Source organism: Ipomoea triloba, chromosome 11 (assembly GCF_003576645.1).
Source record: "Ipomoea triloba cultivar NCNSP0323 chromosome 11, ASM357664v1".
In the NCBI taxonomy this organism is placed as follows: Eukaryota; Viridiplantae; Streptophyta; class Magnoliopsida; order Solanales; family Convolvulaceae; genus Ipomoea; species Ipomoea triloba.
In genome coordinates, this window is record NC_044926.1 from 3,839,305 (window position 1) to 3,863,264 (window position 23,960).

At 37.0% G+C, this 23,960-nt stretch overlaps 4 protein-coding genes across 4 annotated transcripts; 1 reads left to right on the plus strand and 3 right to left on the minus strand.

Annotated features, from left to right (window-relative positions):
- Window positions 1-521: 521 nt before the first annotated feature.
- LOC115997537 (4-coumarate--CoA ligase-like 9) lies at window positions 522-3,976 on the minus strand. Its single transcript, XM_031237109.1, has 6 exons — window positions 2,801-3,976; window positions 2,105-2,294; window positions 1,776-1,921; window positions 1,622-1,689; window positions 1,329-1,431; window positions 522-910 (listed from the first exon to the last, which is right to left on the minus strand). The coding sequence occupies exons 1-6, from the start codon at window positions 3,830-3,832 to the stop codon at window positions 785-787; spliced, it is 1,665 nt and encodes a 554-aa protein (XP_031092969.1). The 5' UTR covers window positions 3,833-3,976; the 3' UTR covers window positions 522-784.
- A 2,558-nt stretch (window positions 3,977-6,534) lies between these two features.
- On the minus strand, window positions 6,535-17,690 carry LOC115997032 (probable aspartyl aminopeptidase). Its single transcript, XM_031236480.1, has 11 exons — window positions 17,531-17,690; window positions 17,270-17,405; window positions 16,886-16,964; window positions 16,617-16,819; window positions 15,902-15,971; window positions 9,342-9,455; window positions 8,957-9,112; window positions 7,881-8,054; window positions 7,337-7,411; window positions 7,115-7,255; window positions 6,535-6,901 (listed from the first exon to the last, which is right to left on the minus strand). The coding sequence occupies exons 1-11, from the start codon at window positions 17,598-17,600 to the stop codon at window positions 6,680-6,682; spliced, it is 1,440 nt and encodes a 479-aa protein (XP_031092340.1). The 5' UTR covers window positions 17,601-17,690; the 3' UTR covers window positions 6,535-6,679.
- Window positions 17,691-18,408: 718 nt separating this feature from the next.
- Window positions 18,409-20,605, plus strand: LOC115997077 (O-fucosyltransferase 37). The gene is made up of 5 exons (XM_031236548.1): window positions 18,409-19,054; window positions 19,222-19,390; window positions 19,472-19,845; window positions 19,934-20,192; window positions 20,318-20,605. The coding sequence occupies exons 1-5, from the start codon at window positions 18,429-18,431 to the stop codon at window positions 20,528-20,530; spliced, it is 1,641 nt and encodes a 546-aa protein (XP_031092408.1). The 5' UTR covers window positions 18,409-18,428; the 3' UTR covers window positions 20,531-20,605.
- On the minus strand, window positions 20,580-23,751 carry LOC115997075 (nucleolar protein 56-like). The gene is made up of 8 exons (XM_031236547.1): window positions 23,458-23,751; window positions 22,932-23,146; window positions 22,678-22,835; window positions 22,408-22,595; window positions 22,077-22,329; window positions 21,711-21,859; window positions 21,453-21,587; window positions 20,580-21,186 (listed from the first exon to the last, which is right to left on the minus strand). The coding sequence occupies exons 1-8, from the start codon at window positions 23,660-23,662 to the stop codon at window positions 20,837-20,839; spliced, it is 1,653 nt and encodes a 550-aa protein (XP_031092407.1). The 5' UTR covers window positions 23,663-23,751; the 3' UTR covers window positions 20,580-20,836.
- Window positions 23,752-23,960: the final 209 nt, after the last annotated feature.

Genomic DNA, 23,960 nt, shown 5'->3' on the forward strand with positions numbered 1-23,960 from the left:
GAGGAAGGTTAGCTATTTGTACCTTTTACAAAGACTTCAGCGGATGTGGAAACCGAACGTCAGTTTTGATCTCATCACCCTTGATCAAGACTATTTCTTGGCTAAATTTGAGTCGCTCCGAGACTACGAATTTGCCAAATACAATGGGTCATGGATTATCTTGGATCTACCTAGTCGTCCAAGAATGGGAGTCTAATTTCAACCCCCGGAACAACAAGAGTGATAAACTAGGTGTGGGTAGGATTTTTGTCTTTGCCGATCGAATACTCGAAGAGAAATTTATGATGAAAATAGGGAGGGAGATAGGTCGTCCCATTAAGGTTGATAGTACTACTAGTCTTATCTCTAAAGGGATATTCGCCAAGGTCTACATTGAAGTTGATATATCCAAACCTCTGCTGTCTAAATTTACTTAATGCCTATATAATATGAAGGCATTCATCTTGTTTGTTAAAGCATGGTAGCAATTAATTTTACACTGACACCACACTGCTGAACAATAGCAACTACATGGTACTCCCTTTTATGAAGGAATTAATAAATTATTCCCCTACCGCTCCAAATACTTTATACATTTCTATTCAGTTGCTAACAAAACAAAATGATGAACTTATTTGAGTTAATCAATTGACCAATTAAATTATACTTGAAAGCATACTACTATACTCTATAGTACATAACTCATTATCACATACTTAACGACCACATGATATATTCTAATTATAAATATTATTCAGTCACAAGAAGTTTCACAGCGTGCCAACACTAGAATAATTTTTTGGTATCATAATTTGGATGAAGCGGCAGAAACAGCAAGCGCAACCAATTCTCTTCTCAAGATCTTTCCGGCTGGAGATTTAGGAATCGCACTTATGAATGAAATGCGTCTGATCCTTTTGTAAGGTGCAACCTGCAAAAAATTTTAAGGATTCAACAAAAAATAATTAAGTAATTCTGGATAACAAAAATAACTACAACCACTCCCTGAGAGTGTGCACTGAGCAAGTCATACTCCTGTGTAATAGACTCATCACCACAATGAGAATGAATAATATTCAAAACTTTCATGAGAAGTTAGAAACAAGTAGCAGAACTTGCGCTTAATTTGATCTATTTTACAAGAACCAAGAATCCACAGGACCACAAGTGAAGGATAATGGGTTTCATTTATAATCAAAAGCTAAATTGATAATAATAATATACATTTACATGTTATATACGATATGTTTATTATACATAGACAGGTAAAAATTTTACTCTAGCAAATGCATTTTAGGAATATAGAGAGATAGATATTACTTGTGTTGTCAAGTAAATATATAGCATACCTGTTTTGCAACAGTATCCATAATCTGAGCTTCTGTGATGTTGCTTCCAGGTTTTCTCACAACATAGGCCATTGGAATCTGTCCTGCTTCTTCATCAGGAAATCTGCAGTCAGATAAAATGAACCATTAGATTATAAATTAGTACCAATAAAACAAAAAACATAAAACAAAAACAAAAACAAACAAACACAGCTTTAGAAACTTAGAAATTGAGTGGATAATCAAGAGCTTTCTAACTTTGGGTTTATCTCTTGTGAGTTTTAGGGGATGGGGGAAGGCAGTTGGAAACATACGGAATAACAGCGGCATCAGCAACATCAGGGATTGACTGAAGCAGATGTTCTAACTCAGCAGGAGGAACCTGAAAATTGTTCCAAAACCTTAGCTTTTTGTTATGTAAATGGTAAAAGGCATCCATCCAATTAACCATCCAGTTTAATCACTCACCTGATAGGCCTTGTATTTGATTAGTTCCTTCAACCTGTCCACAACAAACAAGAACCCTTCCGAGTCGAAATAGCAGAGGTCCCCCGTTCTTAGCCATCCTTCCGAATCCAATGTTGCAGAAGTGGCAGATCTGTCGCCAACATAACCTACCATCAAACAACAATACTCCTTAGAAATAGTAAACAACTTAATTAGTTTCTGAATAAAAAATTGTAAGTGACAATGCAAAATCAAGTCCTGACAGCCACAGTGTGCAAGTAAAGGTCAAATGAGCCATCAAAGAAACAACCAAACTTTATTTACACATTTTTGGGTTATTGCAGTTTCACCTTTCATGATTAAAGGCCCCCGTAGCCAGAGCTCGCCGCGATGGCCGGGAGGCAATGCTTCCCCTGTTTCAGGATCGACTATCTTAGCTTCCACGGCGGAAATAATTCGGCCAGCAGAACCATGCTTTTGACATTCCTCAGGATTTATCATCCCCGTTGTCCCGCCTGTTGTCTCGGTAAGACCATAACCCTATCATTATCAACAATGCAAGTATTTAACCAAATCGATATAATTTTTAACTAGATACAGTACTTAAAACGTGTCACATTTCACTTTCAAATCATACTTTTTCTCTCAAAATGTGTTGAGGTATTCAGATTGATATAATTTTGAAATAGAGATGTAACATGTTTTGACAATTTTTACTCAACATTTGTTTCAAAATGACAGGCATGTGATAAAAATTAATTGTATCAAATATAACAAAAAAAATAACACATATCAAATTTGGAAACATGATATAATAATTCAAATCAGTATAATTTTCAACTAGAAATGTACAGTAACATATCTTAACAGTAAAATTTGTCTTGGAAAGTTTAAGCTTATTTTTTTGGATCTTAATTCTATAAAATAGTAAACTTGAGAAATTATTATTCTCCGGACTTTGTGGTGGTGAAGACACTGCCACGCTGACTTTCGGAAAAGTATTATTATCCGGCGGTTACAAATTAAGCGCGTGCAGAAACGCGTACCTGAGAAATATCCACGTTGGGGAACCTGGCGTTGAACCTTTCGGCGACCTCCCTTCCAAGCGGAGCGCCGCCGCAGGCCAGCAACTTGACGGAGCTGAGGTCGTACTTGGCCACCAAATCGGACTTCGCCAGGGCCACCACCAGCGGAGGCGAGACGGGGATGTACGTCACCCTGTACTTCTGAACTGCGGCGAGCATCTTCTCGAAGTCAAATCGCCCCATTATCACCGCCGTCTCTCCCATGGAAACCGTTCGTATAAGCATGAAAAAGCCGAATACGTGAAACAACGGCAGCATGAGGAGCGCGACTGCTTCTTCCTGCGGAGCTGTAGAATTTCCGTCGGTAAATTTGCTGTTGTACAAGGTGGCCACCAGAGCGATATAATTCCGGTGAGTCAACTCGACGCCTTTGACTAGGCCGGTCGTACCGGACGAGTACAGAACGGTTGCCGTATCGGACTGGCGAACGAGTCGTCGGTCGGACGAATCGTCGTGGTGAGAAGTGGGGCCCTCGAGCATCGCGGAAAAATCGGCTGAATCTAGGATAACCGTCCCGAGCGGAAATGAAGGGAGTTTGTTGGAAGCTACGGAAGTAGCGAAGGCGACGGCGGGTTTACTGAGTCGGACCATGTGAGCCAACTCGGAACGAGTGGAGAGCGGGTTAGCAGGCGAAACGACGACGCCGAGAGAGAGCAGGGCGAAGTACAGAACAGGAACGTCGAGGGAGGTCGGAGATAGAACAAAAGCGACGTCGTTTCTAGCAAGAGAAGGAAACCGGGACCGAATAGCCCCGGCGAGAGCTCTGGTCCGGCACAGGAAATCGGAGTAGGAGAGCTTCCGGTCGGTAGCGGCATCAATAATAAATGTGTCCGCAGCGGCGGTAGCAGGCGAGCGCAGCAGGGAGATGGCATATTCGGCGATGGAGAGAGGCTCGTCGGCGGGAGGCAAGGAGACCGGCGGTCTGAGACTCCGAAAGGTCTTGGATTCAGAGCAATAACCATTGGTGGGGTCAACAGCACCTAGCACCGCCATTGATTGCGGTTTGTTGCGGTCCTCTTCCTTCACCTAAATAAATAATAATCAATGAAGAACGAAAGCAAAGATGCTAATCAATACAGATTTACAATTTTGACATGAATCGTCTGATAAACTGATAATGAACGGGTGGAAGAGGAAGCTATTTATCTGAACTCTGGAAAGTACGCACATATAAAACATGATTTTAGGGAGTGTATTCAATTAATTGTAAAAAATCATGACAAAATTAAAATAATATGACTAAACGTGACAATGTCACAATAGTCGATGATTAAAAATGAAATTTGTTCTTTCAAATATAAATACAAATAATTGAAATTCAACCCTCAATCTCAAGATTTCAAAATTTGCTTTTTACCAACTCTAAAAATTTTATCTTTCTACTTAAACTTTATTTGTTTTATTCCCATTTAAACTTTATAAACATTATACCTAAATTCAATAAATTATTTTTCCTTCATTATCCTGTATTTTCTTCATACCTAAACTCTACTGATTTTTTTCTCTCATAAACTTTACAATCTTCTTCTAAAAATTCAAAATAATATTATACTTCAATATTGCATATATATTTTGATTTTTTCTATGAAAATTTTATCCCTAACTTCTAAACTTTTTATAAGAACTATTTCTCTCTAAATACATGAACTCTTTTTTCACTGTCAAATTTTACTATATGTTTCATAATATTCATATAAATACTTGTATATTTTGATTTTTATTATTTTTATGTTTATATTCGTAATTATTATTATTATTATTTCTTTTTTTTTAACAACAGGCTACTAAGAATAGCGAACTACTGTTTGCAACAACAATTTAGGACTGCAAACACTTGCACCTTGTTAGCATGTGCAATTAACTAATTTGACCTATAATAATATGTTACATTTAAGTCACATGCGACACGTATGCCACATTAATTAATATTTTAAAAATGATTAAACTAATAAATCAAAATAATTATATTAAAAATAAATAAATTTCCATGGCTTCGTCGAACTGGACGGTAGCTTGCGGATTCATAACTAATTTCTAAACCTACTAAAACACAAAGAGTCAATATTACTCTCATTGTGACTCAAACTCATGACTTCCTATTTGAGAGAGTCACTTTGTGTCACTAGAGCACAAGGTCATCGGTTCTTTAGAAATGATATAATTTAACCATTTAACTAAAAGAGTTTATAATAGAGGGAAAGAAATTACATATTGGTCCTGTCCAACTTTTTAAATTAGTGGTGGATTAGTCAATTCATATGTACTTAATGAATGGAGGTCACATCAAGATAAAAAATTCATCAATTAAAAAAAAACATTTTCTTGTAAATACAACTTTACTTTCCGTGGGAGTAAAAAGGAGGAGCCGTGAACAAGCATCTGAGTTTATCAAAATAATGCCATAATGTTAGTAAGATTTTCCCAAAAGATGATTGCTTTTAAATCTCTAAAAGCAATTAAATAATATAAATGTATGCATATTTGCTCTCAAAATATGAATTTCTTTTTTGGGGGGTTACATAAAAGGAGTGAGGAATAATCTTGGGGCCTTTCTTGTCACCACAAAACCACCAAAAATCTCACATTATTGAAGCACATGTCAAAGATCTATAGTCATGTTAATACAATCTTTTGTCTATAAAAGTAGAAAACTGTTGCCATTTTTAATTCATTATTATATTAGAGTACTTATGTAATGATAACAACGTGACACAAACATTTGCCATTTTGACATGATGTAATTATTATTTTTTTTTTGAAAATGCTGTAATTATTTTATTTTGCTCATAAAAAGTTGTAAAAATAAAAATACCTTTCAAAAAAAAAGTTGTAAAAATAAAAATATTTATATTTATTTTTAAAAAGTAGATAATATTTTTTAAAAAATGAACGTAAAAATTGGAAAATGAGTAGCACATGTCTGCACTAAATTTTGCAGTAGCCGCTAATCAGTCGGTGTAGAATTATTTATGGTCGGGGGCATCCATAAAACGTGCGACTATTTTGTAGTAACAAAATTCATCAATTAAAAATATATATACTCCTAATAATTACTTTGTTTGCAATTAACATATCAATCATAAAGTACATTGTAATTGTTGTTGACATATCATATTGTTGAGCAGATACTTTTTTTTTTGTTGAGCAGATACTACGGAACCATCATTCAACATTGTGGAGTAAATTTATGCATATCATGTTGTTGAGCAGATACTACAAAACCATCATTCAACATTGTGGAGTAAATTTAGGAGTTATTATACCATGAACCGTCCACATTGCAAGGTGGACCCTGGTCCTAAACAACATTGATTTTAATATTAGAATAGTAAGTTTTCAGAATGTAAATTGTGTTTCTAAGTCAACACACATAAAAGTTTTACTAAGTTTTTAAAAAATTATATTGTGTATTTTTAATTGAAAAAAACTTCAAATTACATATATGTTAACTGTGCAAGACATTTTCCCTGTGTAATTTTCCTTTTTATCTGTGGGGTCCAACTTGGTAGGAAGCTAGGGGAAGTAGTTAATAGGACAAAATGAGATTTTGAAAGGAGCCATTAACAACGAAAAAAGCTGAAGGACAAAGATTTCTGGGTCCCAAGCCATATTCCAAGAATAGCAAGCCTTGGATTAAGTATTTTGGGGTTGATGCAGCAGAGAATAAAATTTTGGATATTTCAGACCAAATGGAGTGAACAAGTAAATAAAGCAACCAACTTGGATACCAAATCATTAAAAGTTGAGATTAACAAGGGAAATCCAGTCCAATACAATACAGATCAAAGCTTTGCATGTAAGGCAGGAATTTGGGCAAAGCTATTTAGCAGCTCGTGTTGGCTACATGTCCACGTTGATCTTGGCATCGAGATGTGAGCATTCTTCGAAAAAGGCCTTCATGTGTTGGTATGAATGCTTCACATCATCCACTCCACACATCTCTCTTATGCTGTGCATTGACAACTGAGGAGCCCCGACGTCAACAGTTCGAATTCCCACCCCGCTTGCCAATATGGGTCCAATGGTTGAGCCGCACGGCATGTCATTGCGAACCACAAAGTCCTGTAAACAATGCATTATCCAAAAACAAGGACCAATAATTTAATGTTCTCTCGTTAAATGTTTATGCTAAACAAGTGCATAGTAAAATGGGCAATGTAATTCCAAAACTTCCGCTTAATTCTAGCAAGGAAAAGTTGTGATTAATTCATGGGGTAAAATCATTCTTTCTCCTTCATTCACTATTCTTTTTTCTATCCATGGTTTTCAACTCACCTGAACAGGAATGTTGTGTTTGGCAGCTATTTCCCTGAAAATGAACGAAGTCACAGCATTGGTTGCATATCGTTGATTTGCATTGTGTTTAATCACAAGCCCGCCATGAATTTTTGGCTGATGGTTATCTTCATGCTTATCCTAAAAAACAAAATCAATTTAAAATGCAATAAAAAAGACAAGTATGTAACTAACGTAAATGCAATTAAAACATTAATTTACCATATAATTGGGATGTAAGGCATGTGCCATGTCAGCAGAGACTAGCAAACTCTTTTGGATTGCTTTTGTGACCAACTGGAATGTAATAACAGCAAAGTAAGATATAAGCTTGACAAAATGAGCTCTAAAATCTATTCTGCTACAAGGCAGCAATAACAGGAAAATATTACACATGTAACAAATACTTCATAAGTTTTTTTTTTCCATTACACCCTAGAATCAGATTTTTCTTAGGCTTGTTCATTCCAATATTGGCTTATGAAGTCGGTGAAGTAATCAGGAATTTTCTTCATTCATTTTTCTGGAAAGGCAGAAGGCCAAATTTTAAAAATTATATGAAAATTAGCAAATAAAGAAGCATTGGATTGACTTTCAAATTACTACAATGACTGGCAAAACAAAATAGAGTATGCTTTTTTGTAAACATGAAAGGGTTATTATCTGCCAATGTGAGAATATATGAGGGCATGGGTTTGTGTTTAGAAATTAGAACAGAAGCAAACAATGAGAATATATTTGATCTAGACTCTAGAGCACTTTTTACCTTCGAGTCAGAGTCAAAGGAACTTGTAATTCGAGAGAGAGCATCTAGCATGACAGGGGATCCAGCTCCTTGGGCTGAATTGGACCCAACCTCCTCATGATCAAACAAAGCCACCATTCTTACACCAGTTTCATCCTGTAGACTGTTCTCAGAAGAGGTTGAATCTACCAATGCCTGAAAAGACCAACAAGGTACAAATTCCATTAAGGAAAAAATATAGAACAAGTACAAATACCTTGAAATTAACAAGAAAACCAATGATGTATGCTCTAAATGAGTTATTCCCCCTATCTGTATTTTCATGTGCGAGTGCACTTTCATGCAGATGCTAGTGATAATTGCAAGACAGCATTGGCCCGGTCTGGTAACCAAAAGTTTGATGTATTGATTTTGCCAGACTGAGTACAGAAACCAAGTTCAGTTAGTTCAATTTAGTGTGGGAATTCAGTTTTCAAAATTCAAGCTTAAGCAGCTGCGACCATTTATGCAAGAGAGCGAAAGCATAAAGAGTAATACTTAAGACATCAGCATCAGAGCCTTTGATAAGTTATTACAAGTAATATTCAAGTAAAAACTGAAGATTTTCTTTGCATATTGCTCCAACACTCAGATAAAGAAGTTGCAGCCCTGTGCATTATTATATACTCCATACCAATCAATAGCCATCATAAGTTGAATGTGGAAAATGATATTAAGAAATCAAAATTCCTTTTGCTAATTTCTTGCGCACTATTGTGTTGCCAGATAACTATAAACAAATAAATAAATAAATACCACAAGTTCTCTATAGACTAGTTACACTTGCATCTTGATGCAAATGTTCAACACATCTAATCATTTCATATTATCTAATGTAATAACTTGTACTGTACCAGTTTTTAAATTGCATGATTCATAGGCTTAATTCTTCAAAATACTTAATACACTACAGAGATTAGAAGTAGAGATTTCTTGAAATGTCAATTCACCAAAAGAGACATCAGACATTCAGATGCATCACTCTTTTCAAGTTTAGAAAACTATCACATGCTATATATTTTACTCAACCCTTACATTAGCATTAATATGTGAATTACCTTTAGAGAACAGAAGGACATGCAAAGATTATCAAGTCTTCCAGAAAACACAAACTCCTTCATAGCACCACCAATAAGACTTGGTTGAGTGTCACATACTTGCAGCTCAAAATCACATATGTCACCAGGTTCACAGCCAGCCTGATCAGCAAGTAGCTGGAAGAAAGAAAGAAATTCTTTACAACTCATGTTTTCAACACATCTTAAAACTATGGGGTGTTTGGTAAAAAGCTAATCCACCAATTTTTGGCAGATTTGACCAACAAGTCAAACCGCTAAATCTGGAATCCATAAGCCTTGCAAGCCTCTCAGAACAGTGCACATTATTTGAAACTATACAATAAGGGCAAGAATAATAAACATGCAAATCTCTATAGGTTATTACCTGCAGAAGAAGGGAATGATGCCTATTAGCATTAGTGTTTATCTTTTCACTAGACTTCCCAACACTTGGAGCCCCATTTTCAACTGAATCAGCAGCTGGTTTACTGAGCTCCGCCTATGAAAGAATGTTGAATGGATCAAGAAATGAATAACTGGAATCAGGCACTAATAAATTACACAAGGAGCCTTTTGTTTCTTTTGTATTCTTCCTGTTTTTTGCAATGCCACTAGACACACAAGGGTTTTTGTGGCAGAATCATTTACAATAAAACATCCTGGCTAATGGATTTTAAAGGAGGAGTACTGTTGCAAGTGATCTATGAACCCAGAGAGAAATGGATGCTTAAAATGTAGCAATGCTTATAGAATGTTTTGCAGAAGGAGATGGAGAAGGAAAAGAAGAGATTGATAAGAAAATATATAGAAAGACTTGCATATCACCCATTCAGGAGAATACAGGCTACCACTTTTAAGAATGTTACAAACCCTAGTTGACTAAGGATTAGAAGACTGACATATGGAGATCAAGCAAGACAAGTTCTGTATGGTTCAATGGTGCCAAAATCTTTATTAGTCTTGATTTTTGTTTATCATTGGGGATGCAATCATTATCATATCATTACAAAAGAACCAGATATATAATAAAGTTATGGAAAAGCTGGAGAAAATTTGGAAGAATGAGTTCAACACCATACTACACAACAATAGAATGAGTATTAACAGTTAACAATTATGCTACAATACTTGCAGTCCAAAAACTTCCCACATTCTTCTAGCAATCCTATTGCTAAGATCCTGAATTGGACCTGCAAATCTCAGCGTGAAAGGCTACCTTACACCGAAGCTTCTGCAGATCAGGTGGAAGATTCTTGGAGGCTTAGACTCCAACCCTTTCAATATAGCAGCCCTTCTCTGTTCAGCTGCACAAACCACACACTACAGATTAATTAGTCCATGTTCAGAAACAAGAACAATAAAACCAATTGCTCCTCTGATCTTACTTGTCTGAAGAACCTGGCTGAATCCAAATAGGCGAAACATGAAACGGAATCTGATTCTCAATTGTCTGCTTGGACATTAAATGTGGGAGGATGGTAAGGAAGACACAATCCTAACATCAGCTTTCAAGACCTTCTTGAAATGTTCGACATCAAAAATCTCTGAAAATTCACTGCCATTTCAATTTCAGGATTCTTTAGTCAAAAACACTACAAAACATCTAAAATGTTTGTTCTCAAATAATGTATGAATGTATGTATGCATTAATGTACATTATGCATGCAAAAATGACATGTTGCACATAACAAATGAACATGCTGGATTGATTTGATTTTACCTTTCATCTCTCCATATGCGGTTAACTTGAAGAACAGGAACCACAAGCGAAGCTTCGAGAATTCTGGCAATGACAACCGCATCCACGATCTGATTCCGCTGCTGATTCAGCCCGCCGGAAACCACCACCACCAAGAACCGCCGCTTCTCTCTGGCAATCGCCGCCGCCGCTTTCCTGTACTGGTAACTGAAATGAAGGCAGGGGCGGTATCCTTCGTCTTCCGGCTGCTGCCAGAACTCCCTCTCTTCGCCGGAGACGTTCCCGGCGACGCCGATCCTCTGCGGCGCAGCGGCACCATGGCGGCGGCGGCGCTCGTGGAAATCGCGAAGAAAGGATCGTACTCTCGGGCCCCCAGGGACGAAATCGCGGAGCAGGAAATTGAGTTGCGCCATAGAGTGGGCGAAAGTGAGGGTGCAAATGGCGAGGAAGCGGCGGAGACGAGGAGGAAGAGGAGGATGAGGGAGAGGTAGCTGGTGGATCTTCTTGATGAAGTGGAATTAGAAGCCTTCCTGGGAGAGATTTGCATGGAATTGAAGGGAGAAAGGAGAGCAAATGCGAGAAAAACGATGGGTTTAGAGCGATGAAGGATGATGTGTTCTTGCGTATTTGGTCCTAACGCCATGATTACTCACTGTGTGTGTTTCTCTGTACAGAATTTTCAGAGCTATTTGCTGATTTCAACTAACCAACCAACGCTGTGAAATGGGGAGAGAGATCAATGAAGTTATTAATAATTTAATTTGTATGGGGTAGATTTTTAAAATATATACTATTTTTCTTCCAAAATTGATTCCATTATTCACCAAATGGAGCCTAGCAGTAAAAACAATGGGACGAGTAACAAAGATTGGGAATATGTTATCGCATCAGTAAAAAAGTGTAAAAATGCACTCAGGTTATTCTATTATTATGATAAAATTTTTATTCTTTTATTATTATTCATGAATCATGTTATTGGTTATTAAATTTTTTAATTTGTGTCACTTTTAATCTTGTCTTCTAATTTTCAGCCGACTACTACAAAAAAGAGCACTGCATTTATTTCATTCGAAAGAAGCATTGCATTTACTTATTTTGAAAGAAACATTTTCGGTAATAATTAACTGAACAATGGAATAACCGGACCAAATGTGATACTCATGTACCTAATTAAAACTTTAATACTCAATGAATAAATGTTGTTATGTATAATAATCAGGACAAATGTAAAATTTATTCTTCTATTCTACATTGCAGTTTTTTATAATACAAAATGCTGAAATTTATTCTCATTCCACCTTATTAAAGTAGTACTATATGTAAATACTTTCATCAAATCTATTAATAAGTTTGATACTATTTCGATTAGTTCTCATATCCGAATCAACACACACTCTATATTAATGGGGAAGGGTTTAGCTGATAGATTGCGAGAGAGATTGTAGCTTCGAACGATGGAATACTCACCGGCAGTTGATCTCTGGTTGACTTTCTGAACGCGTCGCCGACAGCCTTCCATGCCGTCGGTACTACAATTTCTCAATCTCGCTTGTGGACCGATACGAATCATAGCATACCATCATTTCTCTCTATGTACCGTAGATTTTTCCAGCTTTTTGTAATTTTTGTTTTCTGCGGTTTGATTTCAGAGGAAGCGAAGAAGAAGCTGAAGAGTGCAGGATATCAGCAAGTCTCAGAGAGAAGACTGGGATTTGAAAGCGGCAATAAGTATTACTTCACCCGGAACCACTCTACCATCGTTGCCTTTGCTATTGGCCAAAAGTAAGAATTTAGTGCGTAAGAATCTAGTGCTATTGGCTCAAAGTAAGAATCTAGTGTTGAATTAGATTTTTTTGGTAGTTTATTGATTATGATGATAAATCGATTTAATTGAGTATGTTGTTGCTGTTCTTTTGTTTTTCCTTTATGCTTATCTTAGACAATTTTTATTGTTTGTTTTAAAGATTTGAGCCTGCAAATAAAATCAAAACTTCATAGATGACACAAGTGCAAGGGATATATTGTAGTGTGGTTATTACTCCGTATTATTTAATGCCTGGTATTATTGAATTTTTGCTGTAGATATGTTGCTGGAAATGGGTTCTATATTCTTGGAGCTCATACTGATAGCCCCTGCTTGAAACTAAAGCCAACTACAAAGGTAATCTAGGTTTGTGTTCTAGGGAGAAATCGAAACACGTGTTTATAATAACTGTGGTTTCTTCAGGTATGTAAAGGTGGTTATCTAGAAGTTGGTGTACAACATATGGAGGTGGTCTCTGGCATACGTGGTTTGATCGTGATTTATCTGTTGCTGGGAGGATAATAGTAAGAGAAAGGAAAGACGGGTCAGAGTCCTATGCACAGCGGCTGGTGAGAATTCAGGAGCCTATAATGAGAATCCCAACTTTGGCAATACACTTGGACAGGTACATCTGTTAGCATAAAACTATGATTGTTTATTTTTACTGTTTGTACAATATATCCTGCACTGTAAAAAATATATCCAGAGAATTTTCTCTATTGCTCCATCCTCAGTACAATACGTTATGAATTTCTAAATTAATTGCTCTTTGGTTTAAATTACATTCTTGTGCCAGACAGATAGTGTTCAGGCATGGGTATTTTACATGGATCCTTTGACTTGCATAGAAAAGTAATAAAAGTTTAATGGGAATTGGTATATAAATATTTTCTTTTGAACATGACTATTTGATGCAACTTCTAACATATACTCTGTTGAAATTCACAGAATTGTTTAATAATTTCTCCAAATTTAATATATTTAACTCTAATTAATTTGTTTCAATTCAAAATATTGACACATCTTATTTTAGTTTTTGGGAGGTTAAGAAGAGAAGGTCTTAGCTTATTTGTGCTCAAATGTGCTTAATATAAGATTTAAACTGGAATTGTCATAGTATCTTGAACTATAAGCCGAGTACTCTGAGCTATAATAGACGTTGATGTTGCAATAAGTGGCTTTATCTGTTGCCTCTCGAATGCTTCTCCTATCTTCGTGGAGTTAGGACTTGTCTGTCTACAAATGCTAACTGTTTTTCCTATTTGATAGGGGAGTTAATGATGGATTTAAAGTGAATGCACAGAGTCATCTTCTTCCAATGCTGGCTACATCAATTAAGGTAGTTTTTGGACTGCAAGTATTGTAGCATAATTGTTAACTGTTAATACTCATTCTATTGTTGTGTAGTATGGTGTTGAACTCATTCTTCCAAATTTTNTTATGGAAAAGCTGGAGAAAATTTGGAAGAATGAGTTCAACACCATACTACACAACAATAGAATGAGTATTAACAGTTAACAATTATGCTACAATACTTGCAGTCCAAAAACTACCTTAATTGATGTAGCCAGCATTGGAAGAAGATGACTCTGTGCATTCACTTTAAATCCATCATTAACTCCCCTATCAAATAGGAAAAACAGTTAGCATTTGTAGACAGACAAGTCCTAACTCCACGAAGATAGGAGAAGCATTCGAGAGGCAACAGATAAAGCCACTTATTGCAACATCAACGTCTATTATAGCTCAGAGTACTCGGCTTATAGTTCAAGATACTATGACAATTCCAGTTTAAATCTTATATTAAGCACATTTGAGCACAAATAAGCTAAGACCTTCTCTTCTTAACCTCCCAAAAACTAAAATAAGATGTGTCAATATTTTGAATTGAAACAAATTAATTAGAGTTAAATATATTAAATTTGGAGAAATTATTAAACAATTCTGTGAATTTCAACAGAGTATATGTTAGAAGTTGCATCAAATAGTCATGTTCAAAAGAAAATATTTATATACCAATTCCCATTAAACTTTTATTACTTTTCTATGCAAGTCAAAGGATCCATGTAAAATACCCATGCCTGAACACTATCTGTCTGGCACAAGAATGTAATTTAAACCAAAGAGCAATTAATTTAGAAATTCATAACGTATTGTACTGAGGATGGAGCAATAGAGAAAATTCTCTGGATATATTTTTGTACAGTGCAGGATATATTGTACAAACAGTAAAAATAAACAATCATAGTTTTATGCTAACAGATGTACCTGTCCAAGTGTATTGCCAAAGTTGGGATTCTCATTATAGGCTCCTGAATTCTCACCAGCCGCTGTGCATAGGACTCTGACCCGTCTTTCCTTTCTCTTACTATTATCCTCCCAGCAACAGATAAATCACGATCAAACCACGTATGCCAGAGACCACCTCCATATGTTTGTACACCAACTTCTAGATAACCACCTTTACATACCTGAAGAAACCACAGTTATTATAAACACGTGTTTCGATTTCTCCCTAGAACACAAACCTAGATTACCTTTGTAGTTGGCTTTAGTTTCAAGCAGGGGCTATCAGTATGAGCTCCAAGAATATAGAACCCATTTCCAGCAACATATCTACAGCAAAAATTCAATAATACCAGGCATTAAATAATACGGAGTAATAACCACACTACAATATATCCCTTGCACTTGTGTCATCTATGAAGTTTTGATTTTTATTTGCAGGCTCAAATCTTTAAAACAAACAATAAAAATTGTCTAAGATAAGCATAAAGGAAAAACAAAAAGAACAGCAACAACATACTCAATTAAATCGATTTATCATCATAAATCAATAAACTACCAAAAAAAAATCTAATTCAACACTAGATTCTTACTTTGAGCCAATAGCACTAGATTCTTACGCACTAAATTCTTACTTTTGGCCAATAGCAAAGGCAACGATGGTAGAGTGGTTCCGGGTGAAGTAATACTTATTGCCGGCTTTCAAATCCCAGTCTTCTCTCTCTGAGACTTGCTGATATCCTGCACTCTTCAGCTNTAGAATGTTTTGCAGAAGGAGATGGAGAAGGAAAAGAAGAGATTGATAAGAAAATATATAGAAAGACTTGCATATCACCCATTCAGGAGAATACAGGCTACCACTTTTAAGAATGTTACAAACCCTAGTTGACTAAGGATTAGAAGACTGACATATGGAGATCAAGCAAGACAAGTTCTGTATGGTTCAATGGTGCCAAAATCTTTATTAGTCTTGATTTTTGTTTATCATTGGGGATGCAATCATTATCATATCATTACAAAAGAACCAGATATATAATAAAGTTATGGAAAAGCTGGAGAAAATTTGGAAGAATGAGTTCAACACCATACTACACAACAATAGAATGAGTATTAACAGTTAACAATTATGCTACAATACTTGCAGTCCAAAAACTACCTTAATTGATGTAGCCAGCATTGGAAGAAGATGACTCTGTGCATTCACTTTAAATCCATCATTAACTCCCCTATCAAATAGGAAAAACAGTTAGCATTTGTAGACAGACAAGTCCTAACTCCACGAAGATAGGAGAAGCATTCGAGAGGCAACAGATAAAGCCACTTATTGCAACATCAACGTCTATTATAGCTCAGAGTACTCGGCTTATAGTTCAAGATACTATGACAATTCCAGTTTAAATCTTATATTAAGCACATTTGAGCACAAATAAGCTAAGACCTTCTCTTCTTAACCTCCCAAAAACTAAAATAAGATGTGTCAATATTTTGAATTGAAACAAATTAATTAGAGTTAAATATATTAAATTTGGAGAAATTATTAAACAATTCTGTGAATTTCAACAGAGTATATGTTAGAAGTTGCATCAAATAGTCATGTTCAAAAGAAAATATTTATATACCAATTCCCATTAAACTTTTATTACTTTTCTATGCAAGTCAAAGGATCCATGTAAAATACCCATGCCTGAACACTATCTGTCTGGCACAAGAATGTAATTTAAACCAAAGAGCAATTAATTTAGAAATTCATAACGTATTGTACTGAGGATGGAGCAATAGAGAAAATTCTCTGGATATATTTTTGTACAGTGCAGGATATATTGTACAAACAGTAAAAATAAACAATCATAGTTTTATGCTAACAGATGTACCTGTCCAAGTGTATTGCCAAAGTTGGGATTCTCATTATAGGCTCCTGAATTCTCACCAGCCGCTGTGCATAGGACTCTGACCCGTCTTTCCTTTCTCTTACTATTATCCTCCCAGCAACAGATAAATCACGATCAAACCACGTATGCCAGAGACCACCTCCATATGTTTGTACACCAACTTCTAGATAACCACCTTTACATACCTGAAGAAACCACAGTTATTATAAACACGTGTTTCGATTTCTCCCTAGAACACAAACCTAGATTACCTTTGTAGTTGGCTTTAGTTTCAAGCAGGGGCTATCAGTATGAGCTCCAAGAATATAGAACCCATTTCCAGCAACATATCTACAGCAAAAATTCAATAATACCAGGCATTAAATAATACGGAGTAATAACCACACTACAATATATCCCTTGCACTTGTGTCATCTATGAAGTTTTGATTTTTATTTGCAGGCTCAAATCTTTAAAACAAACAATAAAAATTGTCTAAGATAAGCATAAAGGAAAAACAAAAAGAACAGCAACAACATACTCAATTAAATCGATTTATCATCATAAATCAATAAACTACCAAAAAAAAATCTAATTCAACACTAGATTCTTACTTTGAGCCAATAGCACTAGATTCTTACGCACTAAATTCTTACTTTTGGCCAATAGCAAAGGCAACGATGGTAGAGTGGTTCCGGGTGAAGTAATACTTATTGCCGGCTTTCAAATCCCAGTCTTCTCTCTCTGAGACTTGCTGATATCCTGCACTCTTCAGCTTCTTCTTCGCTTCCTCTGAAATCAAAACCGCAGAAAACAAAAATTACAAAAAGCTGGAAAAATCTACGGTACATAGAGAGAAATGATGGTATGCTATGAATTCGTATCGGTCCACAAGCGAGATTGAGAAATTGTAGTACCGACGGCATGGAAGGCTGTCGGCGACGCGTTCAGAAAGTCAACCAGATCAACTGCCGGTGAGTATTCCATCGTTCGAAGCTACAATCTCTCTCGCAATCTATCAGCTAAAACCCTTCCCCCATTAATATAGAGTGTGTGTTGATTCGGATATGAGAACTAATCGAAATAGTATCAAATACTTATTAATAGATTTTGATGAAAGTATTTTACATATAGTACTACTTTAATAAGGTGGAATGAGAATAAATTTCAGCATTTTGTATTATAAAAAACTGCAATGTAGAATAGAAGAATAAATTTTACATTTGTCCCTGATTATTATACATAACAACATTTATTCATTGAGTATTAAAGTTTTTAATTAGGTACATGAGTATCACATTTGGTCCGGTTATTCCATTGTTCAGTTAATTATTACCGAAAATGTTTCTTTCAAAATAAGTAAATGCAATGCTTCTTTCGAATGAAATAAATGCAGTGCTCTTTTTTGTAGTAGTCGGCTGAAAAATTAGAAGACAAGATTAAAAGTGACACAAATTTAAAAAATTTAATAACCAATAACATGATTCATGAATAATAATAAAAGAATAAAAATTTTATCATAATAATAGAATAACCTGAGTGCATTTTTACACTTTTTTACTGATGCGATAACATATTCCCAATTCTTTGTTACTCGTCCCATTGTTTTTTACTGCTAGGCTCCATTTGGTGAATAATGGAATCAATTTTGGAAGAAAAATAGTATATAATTTTAAAAATCTACCCCATACAAATTAAATTATTAATAACTTCATTGAATCTCTCTCCCGCCATTTCACAGCGTTGGTTGGTTAGTTGAAGATCAGCAAATAGCTCTGAAAATTCTGTACAGAGAAACACACACAGTGAGTAATCATGGCGGTTAGGACCAAATACGCCAAGAACACATCATCCTTCATCGCTCTAAACCCATCGTTTTTCTCGCATTTGCTCTCCCTTTCTCCCTTCAATTCCATGCAAATCTCTCCCAGGAAGGCTTCTAATTCCACTTCATCAAGAAGATCCACCAGCTACCTCTCCCTCATCCTCCTCTTCCTCCTCGTCTCCGCCGCTTTCCTCGCCATTTGCACCCTCACTTTCGCCACTCTATGGCGCAACTCAATTTCCTGCTCCGCGATTTCGTCCCTGGGGGCCCGAGAGTACGATCCTTTCTTCGCGATTTCCACGAGCGCCGCCGCCGCCATGGTGCCGCTGCCGCCGCAGAGGATCGGCGTCGCCGGGAACGTCTCCGGCGAAGAGAGGGAGTTCTGGCAGCAGCCGGAAGACGAAGGATACCGCCCCTGCCTTCATTTCAGTTACCAGTACAGGAAAGCGGCGGCGGCGATTGCCAGAGAGAAGCGGCGGTTCTTGGTGGTGGTGGTTTCCGGCGGGCTGAATCAGCAGCGGAATCAGATCGTGGATGCGGTTGTCATTGCCAGAATTCTCGAAGCTTCGCTTGTGGTTCCTGTTCTTCAAGTTAACCGCATATGGAGAGATGAAAGGTAAAATCAAATCAATCCAGCATGTTCATTTGTTATGTGCAACATGTTCATTTTTTGCATGCATAATGTACATTAATGCATACATACATTCATACATTATTTGAGAACAAACATTTTAGATGTTTTGTAGTGTTTTTGACTAAAGAATCCTGAAATTGAAATGGCAGTGAATTTTCAGAGATTTTTGATGTCGAACATTTCAAGAAGGTCTTGAAAGCTGATGTTAGGATTGTGTCTTCCTTACCATCCTCACATTTAATGTCCAAGCAGACAATTGAGAATCAGATTCCGTTTCATGTTTCGCCTATTTGGATTCGAGCCAGGTTCTTCAGACAAGTAAGATCAGAGGAGCAATTGGTTTTATTGTTCTTGTTTCTGAACATGGACTAATTAATCTGTAGTGTGTGGTTTGTGCAGCTGAACAGAGAAGGGCTGCTTATATTGAAAGGGTTGGAGTCTAAGCTCTCCAAGAATCTTCCACCTGATCTGCAGAAGCTTCGGTGTAAGGTAGCCTTTCACGCGCTGAGATTTGCAGGTCCAATTCAGGATCTTAGCAATAGGATTGCTAGAAGAATGTGGGATGAAGGGCCATATATTGCCATCCATCTCCGGCTGGAGAAGGATGTGTGGATCAGGAGTGGATGCCCGGCTGGTTTAGGCGCGGGGTATGACAGGATCATCAGCAAGGAAAGGGAGTCTCACCCTGAGTTCCTAACTGGCAAGTTGAACATCACAAATGCTCAGAGAAGACTTGCAGGGTTGTGCCCTCTAAATGCCTCGGAAATGGCAAGGTAAAAATCTGCTGGCATTTGGTTTCTTGAAATGCTTAGACCAAAAGATGTGTTTAGAGTTTAAACCAGGTGTGCCACATTGCTGCAGACTCCTCAAGGCGTTGGGGGCACCACGCAATGCACGAGTATATGTCGCAGGAGGGGAGCCATTCGGTGGAAAACTGGCGCTGCAGGCTCTGCAGGAAGAGTTCCCGAACCTGATGAGTAAACACACGTTGGCGCGAGAGGATGAGCTCACACCCTACTTGAGCAAAGCTTCTGTGTTGGCTGCAATCGACTACATTGTGTCCTTGAACAGCGACGTTTTTGTTACCTCCCATGGCGGGAACATGGCCCGAGCCCTGGAGGTAAGTAACAATTGTATCAGTGTTGAATCTCACTATCAGTTTAACCATTTAAGTTCTTTCAACTTTTGCCGTCTTTTGGCAGGGACACCATTTAAGTTCTTTCAACTTTTGCCGTCTTTTGGCAGGGACACCGCGCATATTTAGGACATAGGAAGTATATAAAGCCAAACAAGCGCATGATGTTTCCCTACTTGGATTATGCATTCATCTCAGACACAGAATTCAGTAGCATGATGAGGAAACTTCATAAGAAATGTCAGGGGCAACCTCAGCCCAGGACTAATAAGAGGGATAGAGATGTATTGGCATATCCTGTGCCTGAGTGTATGTGTAAATAGCATAAAAGATGTAAATCTATCAAACTCATCAGCTCACTGAGTCTGTGACTTGTAAAGCAAATGAAATAGAGTTGTTGCATTTTTTAAAAAGAGTATTTGGAATACAGTGCAACATAGCACAGTTACTGATGAAAACACATTCAAGTAGGGGTCTCTAACAATGACAAAATTCCCTAGAACAGAGAAATCCTACAACATACAGGCATGGCCTTTCAGATTTGAGTCATTCAAAAATGTGAGAAAGCTAGCAAGCAAATCTGAAGAGATAACTGGCACTGGTTGCAATCTCACACTAGTATCATTCATTCAGTCTTCATTTTCAGACTTGGACTTCTTCTTTTTCTTTTTACCTTCGGTAGCTGGTTGAACTTCCTCTCCCTCATCCTTACTCTTCTTTTTCTTCTTTTTTGTCTTTCCATCCTCCGTGCCAGTTCCATTCAAAACATGTGCATTTTCTGCTCCTGTGTTGTTTTGCTCCTCTTCTGCTTTTCGCTCCTTCCGTTTCTTCTTTTTGGGTTCTTCAGATGCATCGCCATTTGTATTAACAAGTTCATCTTCTTCCATGGGTTCACCATCCTCCACAGCTTTGGATTTCTTTTTCTTGCTCTTCTTTGTGGAAGCTTGACTGGGTGCTGTATCCACATCCATAGACTCATCTGCATCTCAAGTAGAGGTAAGAACAGTGATACATATACCATAACGTAATTAAATGTTATTATTAGATTGATCGACACCAGTCTAAGAGAGACTTTCTATGCCTTCTCTAATAGACAAATACCACCTAGGTTGAGTATATTCAAAGTTGAAAAGCCAGCAAAAATAAAAAAAGGTGTAATAATGTTCTTGTTGTTACCAGTTCAGTCTTTCTTCTCTATATTCACAATACTCAGCATATTGAGGGTGTAAAATTTGCATGACATACCTTTACTTTGGAAATTTTCAATAGCAGCTTTCATCACATCTATGTTTTTACGCGGCGCAACACCCTTATCATAAAAGTCAAGTCGCTCCTCAACTTGTTCACGGAGTTTCTCTCCAAAGGATGTAGTATTGTTATCTGTGCAAAAACAAATAACTAAATAAGTTCGATCCAATAAATAAGTTGGCACAGAAGGATTAAGTTCTGGTTTAAATATTTAATAGTTGTTTACAATATAAATGCTAAGGAACCATGACTAACCTAAGAAACAGTCTAGGCGTGAAGCAATAGAGCACTTGTTTGCAAGATAACGAGCCATTCGCCCTTTGTTTCTGGCAGAAGCACGACCAATGAAAGAAGAATGAAAAATAAGACCATACTTGGGTGTGTTTCCTTTGGTCTTCAAGGCCCTGAATCAGCAATAATGCATGACTAAAATGGTTAAACAAGATTTATTTAGCTATCATAGCAGGAATGCGAACTAAAAAGAATACACAATAACACCCATACAGTTTGTTAAGCATCCAATAGAGTGGGAAATGGTCTTCAATTGCCATTTGCAAAAGCATCATTAAGCATGCATACTAAATGCAGTTATCCATACAACGGAAGTGTGTAGTACAATACCTAAATAGTGCCTTCTCAGCACCAAGTATCTGGAGGGTAGAAGACGGGCATTTGGCAAGGTTTGTAAGACTACCAGCATGAGAGATTAAGCGAGCTCCAACAACTTCACCAATAAGAGCAGCTAAATTTGGTGCAATGTCATGCATCTTGGCAACCAAATAATCATAGAGCTTCTTCCTATACTCAGAAAGATCCATTACTCTCTGTGCAAACTGCTTGACATTAATCAAATCAATTGGAGACAAATCATGTCCTGAAAAATAAACAGAGACTCAGGAAAACCAAAAACCATTCAACATAAACCTCCTCTACAAAATCTACAATATTGTACCCATGGATGCTTTTGCAGCTTCAATTATTTCCTTTGCTTTATCTTCATCTCCAACTGTTTCAGTCAAGGCTGGTAAGCTATCCTCAGATAGCTGGGATTTGTCCTCAATAAATTTTGCCAGTTTGGCATATAGATAGTTATCATTAATAATTTTCACAAGTTCTGGGAAATGCCAGGAATACCATTCTCTGCATTAAATATTATTGACAGAACAGTTTAAAAGGCATAAGCAAAAAGTGGTCAATTTCAACATAAGCAAGAAATACATACCTAACTCTCATTGAGAATGTATTTACATCTTTATCAAGAGTATCAAGCAAGAATATTGCTTGAATAACCATATTGTCAACCCGATTAACATTGAACTTGACCTTTGCTCTGCTATAGCTGTGGCCCAAACCCAGCTGGGCTTTCTCCAGGTCCCCTGCCTATAATCATTACAAAGATTACAAATGAGTAAAGATTAAATATAGTAGGGCAGTGGACAGGTCAACAGACAATATAAGAGGTAAGAAAATGCAAACCTTTAGGTTTTCAATAAACTTCTCAAAATGCAATCGCACTCCACGCAGAAGCTCTAGAACAAATTCATTGCTTTGACAAGGAATCTTAGTTACTTCAAATATATGCGAACCAAGCTTAGGCTCTGCAAGCCCAAGACTGAACTTAGCCTTCTTACTATCCTTAATTTTTGGGAGAGTAAGTTCCAGGAAGTTCCTTAGCTCATCTGTCATTTGCCCTATAAACCAAAATAAAGGACAAGAATTAGTTATTACAACCAAATGGAGGACTAGTAAATAAACAAATAATAGATTCAAATCTTAGCCATCCAGAACTCCAATGCCTCATTTTTCTTATTATACAATTTCATTAAAAATTCACTTTCATATATATATCATAAAGAACATAAAACCACAATACACACAAAATACACTCTATTACGGAGCCAATAGAACATACATGCAGCTCAAAAACTATCTAATTTTTTAACCATGGAGAAAACAGCATTCGTTTTTTTGCTTTTACACATGTTTTTGGTTTCGATTCTACCTTCAGAAACGGCGTTGCATTGATTGAGAGCATCCAGAGCGGACTCGAAGGGGTTGAAAGCGACGAGCTTCACAACTTTTCCGAAGCGGTTAAGATCCTTGACGGAATTCCGGACCGCCTCCGTATTCTGCCCGATTTCGTCCAAGCCGTGGGCGTGGAACAGGCCGTACCCGGAGGCCGACTCGTACAGCAAGTAGAGCGCCATGCCAACTGGGTCTCTTTCTTCCTTCCCCTTTGCTTCTCTTGGTGAGGCGGGGAAGAGAGGATACTAGGGTTTAAGGGTTTTTGTGTTGCCGCGGGCCACGCGCTACTATATATATGCTGATGAATTCTGTGAGAACTTCGTGCCCTAAATTTTAGAGTACGTTTGACATTAACCCCTTAACTTTATGTTGTGCCATCTTTTACCGAAATTTAATGAGTTAATAAATAGTTTGATCATTCAAGTGTTCAACTATGTTAACCTTACTTGATTTTTACTTTTCAATTACATACAATCCTTC